Source organism: Lithobates pipiens, unplaced genomic scaffold (assembly GCF_037356315.1).
Source record: "Lithobates pipiens isolate NorthernLeopardFrog02 unplaced genomic scaffold, aLitPip1_a1.2 Scaffold_1, whole genome shotgun sequence".
Lineage (NCBI taxonomy): Eukaryota > Metazoa > Chordata > Amphibia > Anura > Ranidae > Lithobates > Lithobates pipiens.
The window spans coordinates 14616390-14634907 of record NW_027507685.1 but is presented as its reverse complement, the minus strand read 5'-3'; the positions used below and the strand labels follow the sequence as shown (position 1 = coordinate 14634907).

Here is an 18518-nt window from a genome sequence, read left to right as displayed (position 1 = left end):
ATACCCATTATTAACCTCCCTGGCGCTATGATTATTTCTGATTTTAGGTGCTGAAAGCGGTACAATTATTTTGCATGGAAATTTGGCGTTTTATATTGTAGGCCTGTAATTCTTAGGGATAACTCACTTAAAACTGTTCAAACCAGAGTCTAGTAGACATCCCAGGTATGATAAAGTTTCTAATATAATAAATAACTATAAATAATGATAACAAATAATAATAAAAATTATTCAATAATGTAATCAAATCCAAGAACACTGAAATTTGCTCATTTGCAGAATTGTTGCTGTCATTAGATTTAGTGTTTGATGACGAATTTCCCCACAAATCGCTATCGCTCAATTCTGCAAGTGATTATAATTTATTATCGCTGTTTTCTAGCTGGTCTAAAATCACTTTTGACATAAAGGGACAGTTTTTGGTTGCTATGGACAATCTCCAAATTCCAGGCAGAAAAAAACGTATTTATAATATAAAAGTGCATGCAGGGCACTGGACAGACCACTAGGAACAAAGGGGATGTGTATTTTTTTTATACAGTACTGTAAGATTACAGTGTACTGTATGTGTATTGTGTATTTTTACTTTTTTGAATTTGGCGCCAATCTCCGCTCCCGTGCGTTGTAACGTCGCAGGGAACGGAGCTCGGCGGCACTTGGGCACTGTGTGAATCGAGTGGAGGAAGGCTCGCACACACAGCGGGGGGACATTGCTGGATCCAGGGGACAAGGTAAGTAAGTCTCTCTGTATCCTGCAATGCGATCCCGAGTCTGGCTCAGGGTTACCACTCATGGTACTGAAATCCCAGCCCGAGCCAGACTCGGGATTACCACCAGGGAGGTTAAAATGTACCTTTCATAAACACGCCTAGAAGCAGACTTTATTTCAGCTACTTTTTTATCCTGTTATTTCATAAGAAGCTAGTGATACCACATAGCATTTGGTTAGAGTGGAGGTAAACTTCTTTTTTTAATAATTTGCTATTTATGGCAGTAGAGACCCTATCCATCTCTTCTGCAATAAATGCATCCCCCTGCCTGTTAGCCATCATGTGCACTGAGCCACGCATTTATGGCCCTGATCTGTGCTGCTGTGTTGTGACTCCCGTGCGCATGGAGTCACAGGAGTGACATCATTGTAGGCCCGGCCTATCAAATGGCCAAAGACACAGAACCCAGAAGGAAAACCGCATGAGGAAGAAGTGCCAGGAGCCTGCTGGATCGACCCCAGTGCAGCGCTGGAGGGCACAAAAGTGAGTACACCCCTCACATTTTTTGTAAATATTTTATATCTTTTCATGTGACAACACTAAATAAATTACACTTTGCTACAATATAAAGTAGTGAGTGTACAGCTTGTATAAGAGTGTAAGTTTGCTGTCCCCACAAAATAACTCAACACACAGCCATTAATGTCTAAACCTAAGTGAAAATGTCCAAATTGGCCCCAATTTGCCATTTTCCCTCCCCAGTGTCATGTGACTCGTTAGTGTTTCAAGGTCTCAAGGTCACTGGAGGTTCAACATGGCACCTCATGGCAAAGAACTCTCTGAGGATCTGAAAAAAAAAATGTTGCTCTACATAAAGATGGCCTAGGCTATAAGAAGATTGCCAAGACCCTGAAACTGAGCTGCAGCATGGTGGCCAATACCATACAGCGGTTTAACAGTATAGGTTACACTCAAGACTGGCCTCGTCATGGTTGACCAAAGAATTGGAGTGCACGTGCTCAGGGTCATATTCAGCGGTTGTCTTTGGGAAATAGATGTATGAGTGCTGCAAGCATTGCCGCAGAGGTTGAAGGGGTAGGGGGTCAGCCTGTCAGTGGTCAGACCATACGCTGCACACTGTATCAAATTGGTCTGCATGGCTGTCGTCCAGGAAGGAAGCCTCTTCTAAAGATGGTGCACAAGAAAATCCAGCAAACAGTTTTCAAGCTGATTCTGTGTAGAAAAGCATTCAGGAAGTGACATTTATCTTATACTACAGGGGATTGTGTGGCATGAGAGAAACTGAACTTGTGTTTTTTTATCTTCCATCAAATCCACTCAGCTTGTATAGCAATATGTTCCTTCTTCCTTCAGCAGATTGTTCCAGACTTAGAAGCCTAGTAACCAAATATGAATTAATCCTTATAACCCTAATGGTAACCTTACCCACAACAGAACAATAACACTCCCCACCCCCGTGTCTCCAACATATCCCCCTTTACACTGTTGTTGAATGACGTAATGCACGGTAACACATGTACCATGGTTTGTTGTGCTGTCTTTCATTTTGAATGGCATTAACAACATCCTATTACAGCACTGTGCAGCCACAATAACACATCAGGCATTGCGGTGTGCTGAATTCAAAATGGAGTCCTGTCCGCTGCCATTTATCGAACAGACTGTCTTAATGCATGGTGTGAAAAGGGCATCCACTACCTCTTTTTATTTTAACTGTGAGCCCTGGTTTGTGTACTTCTCTAGCCTGTGCTTAAAACCAAGCTTTTATGCCCTGAAAGATATCTGCAACAGCAAATATATTTCTATAGGACATCGCTGTACATTAGGCTTGACTCAACACGGGGTAAACTCTGCCTAAAGTACATGGGTAGCTCTATACCATTGTTTTCAATAGTACAGTTTTTTTACCTAAGGGTTTTTAGGTAATACATTTTAAAAGCCTGTTTCATCCGCAGACACACGCTATCCCATAGGGATGCATGTATGTCCGTATTTCATCCGCAAACGGATGGATGAAATACGGACATACTGTCCGCATGTGTGAAAGGGGCCTAAAGCCTTGTACACACGATCGGAGAATCCGTCGGAATGTGTCCTATCGGACTGTGTTGTCGGATAATCCGACTGTGTGTGGTATGCATCGGAATGTTTCCGTCGGAAATATCCGTCGGACCCAAATTTCCAACTTGTTGGAAATATTTCCCGACCAACTGGGCCGATCGGACATACTCCGATCATGTGTAGAGAATTTTGATCGGACCAAGTGCCACGCATGCTCAGATCAAATTCCTACATCAAAGCTATTGGCTACTAGCCTGAATGTAGTCCCATCGTAACGAAATTACGTCATCACGTTCTGAAAGATCTGATTTTTCGACAACTTAGTCCGACCGTGTGTATGCAACAGTTTCGGACAAGATCCGACGGACAAAATCCGACGGGCAAAATCCGACGGATTTGGTTGTCGAAATCTCCGACTGTGTGTACAGGGGCTAAGTCAGGGATATGCAATTAGTGAACCTCCAGCTGTTGCAGAACTACAAGTCCCATGAGGCATAGCAAGACTCTGACAGCCACAAGCATGACACCCAGAGGCAGAGGCATGATGGGACTTGTAGTTTTGCAACAGCTGGAGGTCCGCTAATTGTAGATCCAATTGCATATCCCTGATCTAAGTGGTCCTTTTGTGACATTTTTTTTTTCTATTTTTTTATTTTTTTTATTGGAGTGGACTTTTAATTAGTCAGTGTGCATGTAGGGCTCTTTGCAAAGTCTCATATTAGAACATAAACTTGTGTGTTTTTTTTGACACGGAATATACAGATTTTGAATGATGGTGAGAAATGTTCTATTTATCTTCTCTCCTGCCATGTTTACACAGAACGTCTGGCTCACATACCTGGTGGTATTTACTTTCCCACTCTCACAATTGGGCAAATACAGATAGTCGGGGATGAGCACTGAATCCGATTCGCTACGGTTCTCTTCTGTGGAGGTATCAGCCACCGAGCTGTCCACGGAGTACGAGGGGTCTGTGATTCTTGACGTGTGAGTGGAGACTGCTGGAGATGCTTGGACGGAGGAGTTGGTATGAGAAAGGCTCTCCACAGAATCTGTTTAAAAGAATAATCCCAGTGTTAGCATATTTACATGTCTGGAGACTGTACACATGCCATTTATTAAGTATCCAGGCAGGACACAGCACAGGCCAAATTGTACCAGGTGTTTATATTTCCTAAGAATACTGTTTCCCTGCCTGATAAACACAGCTCAGGGAGTGAGGCCAACTAATGAGCTAAAAAAAATGATTCTCAGAACAAGGCTGTTTACATATTACGGACTTTGTGGTATGAAAATCTGCTGCAATTTCTTCTGAGATCTCTCCAGATTCCATTTGATTCCCAGGAAGAAGCAGAACAGTGCTTATTACTTTTCTACAGAAGCTTCATGAAGAGAATAATCACATGAGAAGGAAAGTGACAGCCATAAACACCAATTGTTTTCACACAAAAGTCCCCCGTGTTTTTTTTTTTTTGCCCCTTCTTTTCCTAAAATCTTTTGCATAAAAGGAAACCTTAAAGTTTAACTAAAGGCGAAACTTTGTTATTTTTATTTGGATAGGGTGGAGAGGGATTAGAATCCCTGTCGGTTTTTATTGCTGGAAAAATAGAAAAAAAAAAAAAAACGAAAAGAAATACTGCGCTGTGATTATAGCTTTTGAATGTGAAGAGCAGCAAACATTACCGAAAGACTAATGCCGCGTACACACGATCCACTTGTCCGGCAGAATTGGTTCGGCAAACATGCCGGCAAACAATCCGCCGGACTTTATAACGAACGGACTTGGCCACACACGGACGCTCCGAAAAATGTCCGGCGGTTTCTAACGCGATGACGTACAGCACGTACGACGGGACTAGAAAAAGGAAGTTCAATAGCCAGTAGCCAGTAGCTTCCTTCTCGTACTTGCTTCAGAGCATGCGTCATTCTAAAGGCCCTTACACACGGTCGTACTTTTTGACAACAAACATGCAAATGAGCTGTTTTGGAGCAACATCCGACCGTGTGTACGCTCCATCGGACAAACTTTTTCTGTTTTCATCAGACTTTTGTTGGCTGTGCGAACGGACAAACTTTTTGACAACATAAGTCCGATGGAGCAAAGTCCGATCGTGTGTACGCAAAAGCATCGGACTTTTGTACAAGGTACAAACAGGCATGCTCAGAACCAATGCAAAAGATCAGACTACAATACAGAAGTTGACCAAAGGTGGCGCTGGAGTCATTGAACGTCCTCTTTTGAAGTGTCGTCAGTACGTTGTGACGTCACCACGTTCGTGTTTGTTGTCAAAAAGTCCGATCGTGTGTATGCAATACAAACTTGTGGACTACGCCCTTTGTACAAAAGTCCACGGGAAAGTTTGTACAAAGTCCGATCGTGTGTATGAGGCTTTAGTCCGCCGGACTTGGCTTTCAGCGGACAATCCGTTCGTCAGTGTGCTAGTCCGGCGGACAAATTTTGAGCCAAAACTACTTTTTAAGTCCGCCGGACTTTACGATGAAAAAATCCGCTGGAGCCCACACACGATCGAATTGTCCAGCGTACTGTGGTCAGGCGTACTGAGTCCGCCGGACAATTTGATCAGGTGTACGCGGCATTAAAGTAAAAACTAAAGGCAAAACTTTGTTATTTTTATTTGGATAGGGTGGAGAGGGATTAGAATCCCTGTCAGTTTTTATTGCTGGAAAAATAGAAAAAAAAACAACGAAAAGAAATACTGCGCTGTGATTATAGCTTTTGAATGTGAAGAGCAGCAAACATTACCGAAAGACTAATGCCGCGTACACACGATCGACTTGTCCGGCGGAATTGGTCCGGTGACCTATCATATACAGTCCCCCATTGGATAGTGTCCGCTGTGTACTGCACATGCGCAGTACACAGCACACACAGATTCCGAAAATAGCCGAAGATTCGGTGCCTGCGCCGTGAGTCCAGGTTCTAGCCCCACCATCCAAGTGGATGAGGCCTTGCCCAAAGCGTGGCAAGTAAAGCGAGCCCGCGAGGGGCCCTCTAATATCGGTAGCCCTATGTCCACTTGAATGGTGGGGCTACCACCTCGACTCACGGCGCAGGCGCCGTTCATCTTCGGAGATTTTACGAAGCTCCTTCTGCTCCGTACTGAGCAAGCGCTGCGCCTGCACAGTGCAGGGCGGACAGTATCCAGGTTCTAGCCCCACCATCCAAGTGGCGTGGCGAGCGAAGCGAGCCCGCGAGGGGCCCTCTAATTTTCCCAGCCCTATGTCCGCTTGGATGGTGAGGCTACCACCTCGACTCACGGCGCAGGCGCCGTTCATCTTCGGAGATTTTCCGAAGCTTCTTCTGCTCCGTACTGCGCAAGCGCTGCGTATGCGCAGTACGGGGCGGACTCTATATGATGGCCGGACTGAATATGCCAGAACACCGGCAAACAATCCACCGGACTTTATAACGAACGGACTTGGCCACACACGGACGATTTCTAACGCGATGACGTACAGCACGTACAACGGGACTAGAAAAAGGAAGTTCAATAGCCAGTAGCCAGTAGCTTCCTTCTCGTACTTGCTTCAGAGCATGCGTCATTCTTAGTCCGCCGGACTAGCACACTGACGAACGGATTGTCCGCTGAAAGCCAAGTCCGGCGGACAAATTTTGAGTCAAAACTACTTTCTAAGTCCGCCGGACTTTACGATGAAAAAGTCCGCTGGAGCCCACACACGATCGAATTGTCCTGCGTACTGTGGTCCGGCAGACTCGGTCCGCCGAACCACAGTACGCCGGAAAATTCGATTGTGCGTATGCGGCATAAGGGCCGGTTCACACAGGGGGCGACACGAGGCGACACGACTTGCCGTGCCGCGATCTGACAAGTCGCCCCCGTTCTGTACAATGGAACCATTCTGAGAGGAGCGACTCGAGTCGCTCCAACTCAGAAAAAAGGTTCCTGTACTACTTTTGGGTGACCTCGGGGCGACTTGCATTGACTTCTATACAGAAGTCATTTGCAAGTCGCCGCTGAGGTCGTGGCAGGTCGCGGCGAGGCAAGTCGGTGTCGCCTCGCATCGCCCCCTGTGTGAACCGGCCCTTAAAGTTTAACTAAAGGCAAAACTTTGTTATTTTTTATTTGGATAGGGTAGAGAGGGATTAGAATCCCTGTCAGTTTTTATTGCTGGAAAAATAGAAAAAACCGAAAAGAAATACTGCGCTGTGATTATAGCTTTTGAATGTGAAGAGCAGCAAACATTACCGAAAGACTAACGGTTGATTACAAAGGTGAAAAGAAAATATGTTGCGCTAAAGTGCATATGTGCAAAAAAAACATGGAAATTTTGCAATGCCCACAATATATACAAAAATTGCATACATGAATTTAAATAAATAAAATCATGTGCTAAAGTGCATATGTGCAAAAATCATAAAAAATCTACAATACCCACAATTTCAAACAATATTGAATATATAAATAAAAATATGTGCAAACTATAAAGGTCAGAAAACCAAGTGAATAGTCCAAGTGTATGCCCTCAGTGAATACTCCTGATATGGATCACAAAGAGATATAGACACTAAAAGTGGCTAATAGGTGTTGAAGTCCATCAAGCAACAATCAAAAAATTGTGAAAAAAGAAAGTCCATGTGAAAAAAGACAATTCCCACATAGTTAAAGAGGAAGTAAACCCTGATGGGTTTACTTCCTCTTTGTCTCCCTGCAAAGGTAAAGCATAATGGGCTACTATGCATCGCATAGTAGTCCATTATGTGTCACTTACCTGACACAGGAGCCAGCGATGTCACCGCTGTCCCCTGTAGCAAGGAGTGCCCATCTTCTTCCAGGTATAGCTGCTCTGGCCACTCACAGCGCCGGAGAAGCGATGAGGTCACTCCCGCGCATGCGCACGGGAGCCGCCACTAACGGCATATCGCCGTTAGCAGTGGCATGCCCAGTGCGCCTGCGTGCCTGTCTTTTTCTCAATATCTCCTGAACCGTGTAGGTTTAGGAGATATTTCTTGGACCTACAGGTAAGCCTTAATCTAGGCTTACCTGTAGGTCAAAGTGGTTTGTAAGGGTTTACAACCACTTTAAGTGTCAGTGTCCAATTGTCCTCACTGCAATATCGCAGTCCCGCTATAAGATCGCCACCATTACTACCGTGTTTTCCCAAAAATAAGACCGGGTCTTATATTGATTTTGGCTACAAAAAATGCACTAGGGCTTATTTTCAGGGGATGTCTTATTTGTCCCTGTCTTCACCCCCCCCCCCCCCCCCCGTCAGCTCAGGAGTCAGCATCTCTGTAATCCCCATAATATACCCTAGATAAAGTCCTTGTAAAATCATTTAATCCACGCTGTAAATTGGATTATATCATGTCCAGTGTAACATTGTAGAAAATACCTTATTTTCAGCGCCTCCGGGCACTCACATTACCCACCGGAGCTCTTCTACCCTGCTCCGAGGACTGCTGAGGGAGATACCGAGATCCCCGCTGACATCAGCCCGGCTCCAAGCTGTACATAAGGGATTTTCTACAATAATATTACATAAAGACACACTGGACATGATATAATCCTTTTAGAGCGTGGATTACATGATTTTACAAGGACTTTAAGTAGGGCTTATTTTCGGGGTAGGGCTTATATTGCATCTGATCCCAGTCACCCCCGAGGGAGCTGACATGTTACCCTCGGCGTGTCTTCCGGGTTCGCGGCTCCAGCACTGTGAGTGGTCACAGTCGCGATGATATCACTCACGCACGCATGCCTTCTTTCCGGCAAGGTCCAGCAGCTCTTAGCCGGACCTTTACAGCGCATGCGCTGCTGACGTCAGTAGCTGCCTGCAAAGTGAATATCTCCTAAACCATACAGGTATTGTAGGCTTACCTGTAGGTAACAAATGTAAAAAAAAAAAGGGTATACAACCACTTTAAGAAATACGTGGCAACACATTTTTACTTGTTAATCAAATCCTTTAAAAACCATGTACTTATCCAAGATAGATTAAGTATCTGTGGATCATGGGCGTCCGCAGGTAGGGGCAAGGGGGGGCAAGTGTCCCCCCCTGGAATCCGGGATCGGATCTGGAGTGATTACCCTCATCACCCCTTTCTGTCACCCCCCTCTCTCTCTCTCACCCCTATGTCTTTTTCACCCCCCCTCTGTCACCCCGTCTCTCTCTGTCACCCCCTCTGTCTCTTTCTGTCACCCCCCCCTCTCTCTCTATCACCCCCCATATGTATGCAGTTTCTGACAGTCTCTTGTGCCATGTCCGCATTCTCTTGAGCCATGTATGCAGTTTCTGACAGTCTCTTGGGCTATATATGCAGTCTCTGGTCATCTCTTGTGCCATGTCTCTTACAGTCTCTTGAGCCATGTATGCAGTCACTGACAGTCTCTTGGGCCATGTTCGCAATCTGACAGTCTCTTGGGCCATGTCTGCAGTCTCTAACAGTCCCTTGGGCCATGTCCGCAGTCTCTGACAGTCCCTTGGGCCATGTCCGCAGTCTCTGACAGTCTCTTGGGCCATGTCTGCAGTCTCTGACCATCACCTGTACTACAGCTGCAGTCTATGACCGTGATAATGACATTGTCGAAAAGGGTCAGAGCATGGGTGACCTTAAAATGATGCCCCTCCCTGAAAAAAGTTCTGCGGACGCCCATGCTGTGGATGGCAGCCAGATGGCAGTAAAATACGGATGGGATCTTGGTTTCTAGTATGCCCTTTACTGAAGAATGTTATTCAATACATACCAATTATTACAGGCTAAGCTGTTTTTAAAACTGACCTGCCATGTATAGGCAGTCTCCAAACATCACTTTAGATATGGCAGTCATACAGGGTTTTTTTTTTTTTTTCACTCTCTGATTATAATTAGATTGTAAGCTCTAACGAGCAGGGCCCTCTGATTCCTCTTGTACCAAATTGTAGTGTAACTGTAATGTCTGCCCTCATGTTGTAAAGCGCTGAGCAAACTGTTGGCGCTGTATAAAACCTGTATAATAATAATAAAAATTAATCTTATGTCACTTTGCAATTGAAGATATTTCAAGGACACTGTTAGTACATCTTTGTTTATTTTTCAGCATGCAGATCATTTTTTTTTTTTTTTCCTCCTCCTTTCATTAGTGGCTCTTTTATGTTACCTGGGCTGTTTAACTCTTTAGTATTCTAATTTTTTTAATTTACCTTACATCCATATTGATGGATAAAGTAGGAATATATAATAGATTATATTGTCAATTAGATCTGGCTGTACTATTATTTCAGATGTTGTTATCTTGCATATTTTGTATATATATATTTTTGTATTATTACTTTTACAGTTCATTATTTGTTTTTGTAACACAAGTTTTTGATTGTTAACCACTTGCCGCCCGCCCTATAGGCAATTGACGGCGGCAAAGTGGTTTCATAATCCTGACCGGACGTCATTTGACGTGATCAGGATTATGAGCCGCTGCGCGCCCCCGGGGGCGCGCATCGTGGCGATCGTTGTTGCGGGGTGTCAGTCTGACACCCGGCAACTACGATCTCGGTAAAGAGTCTCAGACGGAGACTCTTTACCACGTGATCAGCCGTGTCCAATCACGGCTGATCACAGTGTAAATGGGAAGAGCCGGTGATCGGCTTTCCCTCACTCGCGTCTGTCAGACGCGAGTAGAGGAGAGCCGATCGGCTGCTCCTCTGTCAGGGGGGGTCTGTGCTGATCGATTATCAGCACAGCCCCCCCGAGGATGCCCACACTGGACCACCAGGGACGCCACCAGACCACCAGGGAAAAGGTAATAAAGGTCATAATCCTCCCTAGACCACCAGGGATGCCAGTCAGCACAATGGGTGCCAATCAGTGCCCATAATGGATGCCAATCAGTGCCCACAATGGGCATCACTGATTGGCATGCATTATTGTTTGGCACTGATTGGCATCCATTACTATAGTATAACACCGATGCCGCCTATGAGTCCCCACCTGTGCCGCCTATGAGTGCCCACCTGTGCCGCCTGAGTGCCCACCTGTGCCGCCTATGAGTGCCCACCTGTGCCGCCTATGAGTGCCCACCTGTGCCGCCTATCCATGCCCACCTGTGCCGCCTATCCATGCCCACCTGTGCCGCCTATCCATGCCAATCCGTGCCCATCCGTGCCGCCCATCCGTGCCGCCCATCTGTGCCGCCCATCCGTGCCAGCTATCAGTGCCAATTTGTGCCACCTATCAGTGTCCGTCCGTGTCGCCCATCCGTGTCGCCCATCCGTGTCGCCCATCAGTGCCGCCTATCAGTGCCACTTCATTGGTGCCACATTGGTGCCCATCAGTGCCGCCTTATCAGTGCCCATCAGTGTAGCCCCATCAGTGCCCATCAGTGAAGGAGAAAACTTACTTATTTACAAAGTTTTGAAACTGAAACAAAAAAAAACATTTTTTTTTTCAAAATTTTCGGTATTCTTTTATTTGTAGCGCAAAAAATAAAAACTGTAGAGGTGATCAAATACCACCAAAAGAAAGCTCTATTTGTGGGAAAAAAATGATAAAAATTTCATTTGGGTACAGTGTAGTATGACCGCGCAATTGTCATTCAAAGTGCGACAGCGCTGAAAGCTCAAAATTGGTCTGGGCAGGAAGGTGTTTAAGTGCCCGGTATTGAAGTGGTTAAACAATGATAAGAATATGGTATTGAATTGGTCAGTTAACCTGCTGACACCCCCATGGGGGAGAGTCCGACTAGGTATAAATTACCAGTTCATAGATTTGATGAAGCACAATTTGTGTGCCAAACATGTAAGCTGTGTGTCCCTTGCTTGTACATGTAGTGCTCCTCATCTTCTTCATGGTTTTATGTGAATAAAAGCATTTGGATCTCAGTTTGGTGTGCAGACATCGGGACTTTCCTTTCATTACATCTTTGGGTAGTTGGATGTTGGATGTGATTTTTTTTTTTTATGCCCTTCATATTCATTCAATACACTATTTATCATTTTTAAAAGGATAAGTCTTATTGGATCCAATTTTTCACCATTTCCATATTTTTTTAGTTTGATATGTTTAATCGGTTCCCGACCAGCGCACGCCGATGTACGTCGGCAGAATGGCACGGGCAGGCTTATTGGCGTACAGGTACGTCCAATCTTCAATGCTGCCCTGCCGTGCCAGTCGGGACCCCCGTGAGTCTGGTCGCGGGTCCCGCGGACTCGATCGCCGCGGGCATACCCGCGATCGTCTCACGGGGCGGCTGAATGGAGGAAATGCCGTTGTAAACAGCATTTCCCCATTCTGCCTAGCAACTAGTGACGCTGATCTCTGCTCCATGTGATTGGAGCAGAGATCAGTGTTCACTAAATGAAAGCCCAGCCCCCCCCACAGTTAGTAACACACCCCTAGGAACACTTAACCCCTACACTGCCACCCACTGGTTAACCCTTTCACTGCCAGTGTCATTTACACAGGAATCACTGCATTTATATAGCAGTGATTGCTGTATAAATGACAATGGTCCCAAAAATGTGTCAAAAATGTCCAATGCGTCCGCCATAATGTCGCAGTCACAATAAAAATCGCTGATCACCGCCATTACTAGTAAAAAAAAAAAAATTATAAAAAAATTATTAATAAAAATGCCATAAAACAATCCCCTATTTTGTAAATGCTATAACTTTTGCGCAAACCAATCAATAATCGCTTATTGCGATTTTTTTTTACCAAAAATATGTAGTAGAATACGTATCGGCCTAAACTGAGGGAAAAAACTTTTTTTATATATTTTTGGGGGATATTTATTATAACAAAAAGTAAAAAATAATGCGTTTTTTTTCAAAATTGTCGCTCTATTTTTGTTTATAGCGCAAAAAAATAAAAACCACAGGGGTGATCAAATACCACCAAAAGAAAGCTCTATTTGTGGGAAAAAAAGGACGTCAATTTTGTTTGGGAGCCACTTCGCACGACCGCGCAATTGTCAGTTAAAGCGACGCAGTGCCGAAACGCATTATTTTTTACTTTTTGTTATAAAAAATATCCCCCAAAAATATATAAAAAAAACTTTTTTTTCCCTCAGTTTAGGCCGATACGTATTCTTCTACATATTTTTGGTAAAAAAAAAAAAATATCCCCTTCACAGCTCTCACCATGCTTCTTTCTTTTGTTTATTAAGTTATAGGGACCACACCAGCATATACAGCGGGTAAAATAAGTATTAAACACGTCACCATTTTTCTACGTTAATATATATCTAAAGGTGCTACTGACATGACATTTTCACCACATGTCGGTAAAAACCCATCCAATCCATACATACAAAGAAACCAGAACAAATAAGTTCAGAAATGAAGTTACATGTAATAAAATGGAATGGAGTTGGGAAAGGGATCATTTGGGGAAATATTACAGCAAACAAAATCAGTTTTGTTAAAAACCAAAAATACGCCTCTATCGTCCACCTTACTCTTTTCCTTTCCCTTCTAACCCCCTCTCCCCTCCTTTTTTTCCCTCTTTCTCCTTTCCTCTTCTTATCTTCTTTCTTTTTCCGTTCTTTCTACTTCCTTTGCGTACTTCCTGTACTAATCCACCATGATAATTTATCATATATAATATATGTTATTGTAAACAGTTTTTTTGCAAAACTGTATTAGACTACTTTATATATTCACATCTGTTCCCATGGCTGTGGTGTTGTCTATTGTATTGGGGTTTACTGCTGTTCAAATGTATTCAATATATAATATTATGGGAAAAAATACACCTCTGTCGGTAAATTTACACCTATTCTCTGCAAAGTAATAATCAAGACCAACCCTGGGCTGGGTCCCCCCTACCCCACCTTGGAAGTACCTCCGCTTACTTTTTTTTTTTTTTTTTTGTAAATTATTTCTTCTGTCCAGTTACAACATTTAACCAAGAAGGCCCTTCCCTGGAGGTAGCAGCGCTGGTCGTATGAGTAACTTACAGGCATTTCCCACTTTTAAGTACACAATGGGGTTTAGTTAACCACTTTCAGACCGGACCAATTTGCTGGTCAAAGACCAGACCACTTTTTGCGATTCGGCACTGCGTCGCTTTAACTGACAATTGCGCGGTCGTGCGACGTGGCTCCCAAACAAAATCGACGTCCTTTTTTTCCCACAAATAAAGCTTTCTTTTGGTGGTATTTGATCACCCCTGCGGTTTTCATTTTTCGCGCTATAAACAAAAATAGAGTGACAATTTTGAAAAAAACGCATTATTTTTTACTTTTTGTTATAATAAATATCCCCCAAAAATATATAAAAAAAACATTTTTTTCCCTCAGTTTAGGCCGATACGTATTCTACATATTTTTGGTAAAAAAAAAATCGCAATAAGCGATAATTGATTGGTTTGCGCAAAAGTTATAGCATTTACAAAATAGGGATAGTTTTATAGCATTTTTATTAATAATTTTTTATTATTTTTTTTTTTTTACTAGTAATGGTGGCGAACAGCGATTTTTATTGTGACTGCAACATTGTGAGGGACCCATCGGACATTTTTGACACATTTTTGGGACCATTGTCATTTATACAGTAATCACTGCTATATAAATGCAGTGATTCCTGTGTAAATGACACTGGCAGTGAAGGGGTTAACCAGTGGGTGGCAGTGTAGGGGTTAAGTGTTCCTAGGGGTGTGCTACTAACTGTGGGGGGGTTGGGCTTTCATTTAGTGAACACTGATCTCTGCTCCAATCACATGAAGCAGAGATCAGCGTCACTAGTTGCTAGGCAGAATGGAGAAATGTTGTTTACAACGGCACTTCTACATTCGGCCGCTCCGTGAGACGATCGTGGGGATGCCCGTTGCGATCGAGTCCGCGGGTCCCGCGACCGGACTCACGGGGGTCCCGACCAGCGCAGGAGCGCGCTGCCGGCGGCGCGCTCCCGATGGCAGGGCGGCAAATTTAAAGGGACGTACATGTACGCCCATTTGCCTGCCCGTGCCATTCTGTCGACGTACATCATCGTGCGCTGGTCGGCAAGTGGTTAATAAAACTGTAAAGTGCAAAATCAGACTCACTTCTGCATAGAAACCAATAAGCTTCTAAACCCAGCTTGTTGAATTAAGCTTTGGTAATAAAACCTGGAAGCTCATTGGTTTCTATGCAGAAGTGAGCCTGATTTTGCACTTTCCAGCTTTAGTAAATAAACCCCATTGTGTACTTAAAGAGGAAATAAACCCTGATGGGTTTACTTCCTCTTTGATTCCCTGCAAAGGTAAAGCATAATGGACTACTATGCATCGCATTCCACCTTCTCTGAGACATACAATAAATAACAGCTAGACTTAAAATCAGTTTACTGTATCAGATGGTTACAGCATATCATTACTGCTTACTGACTGGTTGCTAGAGATTACAGCACTCCTTAAGGCTCACTGATTAGTTGCTAGAGGTTACAGCACATTTCTGCTTGTTGATTGGCTGCTAGAGATTACTGTATAGTAATACTGCTCACTGGTTGTGATAGGTTACAGCACATCTTCTCCTCACTGCAGGGGGGGGGCATGATATACCTATGAATGCTGCCTTTATTTACATATCAATGCCGTTGGCCTCAGCTATTTACATATGCATGTGACTGCTATTTACATATGAATGCCAGTATTTACATGTAAACACAGGTCTGCAGGTGAGTCATCTGTACACAACAATAGGGCAGAGCTGGGCAGCATTAGTAGCAGCACAGGACTAAAACTTCAAGGGACAAGGGAATGTAAACTGGCATAGTTGGCAAGTATGAGGCAGCTGCTTTGGGCCCCACAACAATGACAGGGCCCAGGGCAGCTGCCCCTTTTGCCCTGCCTTAAAGACGGCCCTGATCTCCATGTTTGCCTAGCATTAACTCCCCTCTCATTAGACCCTTCCAACCCTCTTTAACCAGCCCCCCTCCCCCGCTGCTTGACTGTAGTATCTTATACTCACTTAAAGCGGGAGTCCACCGGGACTCCGTGTTTTTTTTTTTTTTTAAAAGCCAGCAGCTACAAATACTGCAGCTGCTGACTTTTAAAATAGTGACACTTACCTGTCCAGCGCGCCCGCGATGTCGGCACCCGAAGCCGATCTCTAGGTCGTCTGTCGGGTCCTGCCCCCGCCATCTTGGGTATGGGAATCAGGAAATGGAGCCTTTCGGCTTCATTTCCCGGTTCCCTACTGCGCATGCGCGAATCGCGCTGCGCAATAAGGACGCTCCCCGCTGCCTCTGGGATCTGTGTGTTTCCCAGCAGGCAGCGGGGCACTTGCGGGAAGGGACGGGCACTTGCAGAAAGGGGCGTAAGTTACGCCCCTTTCCGCAGAGAGCTATCCCGGAAGTGGGTGCAGTTACCTGGATTATCCAGGTAACTGCACCCCCCTCCCCCCTGAAAGGTGCCGATTGTGGCACCGGAGGGGGGGAGGGTTCCGATGAGCGGAAGGTCCACTTTAGGGTGGACCTCCGCTTTAAGTCTTCCATCCATGTCTTCTGTTCCTAGGCGTGGGGGAACAGCAATCCAGTGTTGCAGATATGACTGTGCCAGCCATTTCCTGCTGGTCCCCTTTTACTGATATCATCCTTCTCTGGATCCTGAGAGGACCCAACTGCTGGACAGCCAATAGGCAATGTACAAGGTAAGCAGACAGGGATGTTGACACCTTCCTCCACACAGAAGAAGATTTGGGATTTGTGGGAAGATTTAGGACCGGAAAGTCACTTGACTGCAGATTTAGATGAGTAAAGCAGTATTTTTATTTTTTTATTTTTTATCTACGCCCGTAATTAGTTATATTGGTATAGGAGGGCGGGGTGTGTAGGGGGGGGGCGGGGGCTTGCACTATTGAAAACTAAAAAAAGAACACATTTGTGTTTTTCATAGACTATTTGCTCAAAAGGTTTATATCTTTATCTGAGTATCTGACACACTTGCAAATGCTCGCTGGATACCTTTTTAGAGGCATTTGTGCCTTAACGTATTTTCTACATCATGAAAGAAATGTAGTGCAGTGACATATGTACTGCCCCCATAGACCGTATGTCACCTATTTTACATCCTTCCTGTAGTATGCTTTAGTGCTAGATTTCTGCAAGCTTTAAAATAAAATAAAAAAAAGGATTTAAGTCCGTGTCTCTCCCAGGAACATGCATGTATAAAATGATATGTTCTGGTCCCTGCACACCATTAGAGGGGTGTAAATTGCAAGTAATAAGTAATCACAGTGTGAGTGTAACAATCCATTCCATGCTGTCTTTTTACACCAGATGGACCACATGGCAGGAACAGTTGTGTCCTGTCAGGAAGTGTCTAGCTGCAGATGTCCTCGCAATATTCTCCCAGCAGTTACTGCACATTAATAACAGAGTAGCCTTGCAGACTAGCTTCGAAATACTCAAAACAAATATATTCCACCTCTATTTTAATAAGTGTGCTTCATGCAGAGAATAGAGCACCTAAATAATAGAAGAATAACATGTAGCTACAATGAAAAGGTTTTTATTTGGTTTTGGATACAGGGAGGAAAGGTTCGATCCGCAGCTGGCTCATTACTGCTTCCATGAAGGCAGGGAGATCTATCTTGCCCCCGGGTCAAACTGTGATAGTCAGGGAGTCTTCTCTGGAGTGCACTTTCTACAGTATCTGACAAAAATGAGTACACCCCTCACATTTTTCTAACACTGAACAACACTAAATACAGTGCCTTGCGAAAGTATTCGGCCCCCTTGAACTTTTCAACCTTTTGCCACATTTCAGGCTTCAAACATAAAGATATAAAATTTTAATTTTTTTGTGAAGAATCACCAACAAGTGGGACACAATTGTGAAGTGGAACGAAATCTATTGGATATTTTAAACTTTTTTAGCAAATAAAAAACTGAAAAGTGGTGCGTGCAAAATTATTCAGCCCCTTTACTTTCAGTGCAGCAAACTCACTCCAGAAGTTCAGCGAGGATCTCTGAATGATCCAATGTTGTCCTAAATGACTGATGGTGATAAATAGAATCCACCTGTGTGTAATCAAGTCTCTGTATAAATGCACCTGCTCTGTGATAGTCTCAGGGTTCTGTTGAAAGCGCAGAGAGCATCATGAAGACCAAGGAACACACCAGGCAGGTCCGTAATACTGTTGTGGAGAAGTTTAAAGCCGGATTTGGATACAAAAAGATTTCCCAAGCTTTAAAACGATATGTTTGGCGTAAAAGCAACACAGCTCATCACCCTCAACACACCATCCCCACTGTCAAACATGGTGGTGGCAGCATCATGGTTTGGGCCTGCTTTTCTTCAGCAGGGACAGGGAAGATGGTTAAAATTGAGGGGAAGATGGATGCAGCCAAATACAGGACCATTCTGGATGAAAACCTGTTGGAGTCTGCAAAAGACCTGAAACTGGGACGGAGATTTATCTTCCAACAAGACAATGATCCCAAACATACAGCAAAATCTACAAAGGAATGGTTCACAAATAAACGTATCCAGGTGTTAGAATGGCCAAGTCAAAGTCCAGACCTGAATCCAATCGAGAATCTGTGGAAAGAGCTGAAAACTGCTGTTCACAAACGCTCTCCATCCAACCTCACTGAGCTCGAGCTGTTTTGCAAGGAAGAATGGGCAAGAATTTCAGTCTCTCGATGTGCAAAACTGATAGAGACATACCCCAAGCGACTTGCAGCTGTAATTGCAGCAAAAGGTGGCTCTACAAAGTATTAACGCAAGGGGGCCGAATAATTTTGCACGCCCCACTTTTCATTTTTTTATTAGTTAAAAAAGTTTCA

The 18518-nt window shown here is 44.2% G+C and overlaps 1 protein-coding gene across 1 annotated transcript in view; it reads right to left on the bottom strand.

The window, feature by feature from the left end:
* GAB3 (GRB2 associated binding protein 3) overlaps positions 1 to 18518 on the bottom strand; it is a 215323-nt gene that overhangs the window by 77933 nt on the left and 118872 nt on the right. The window contains exon 3 of the mRNA XM_077478760.1: positions 3631 to 3844. Coding sequence (XP_077334886.1) covers positions 3631 to 3844 — 214 coding nt within the window. The remainder of the gene's footprint in view (positions 1 to 3630; positions 3845 to 18518) is intronic.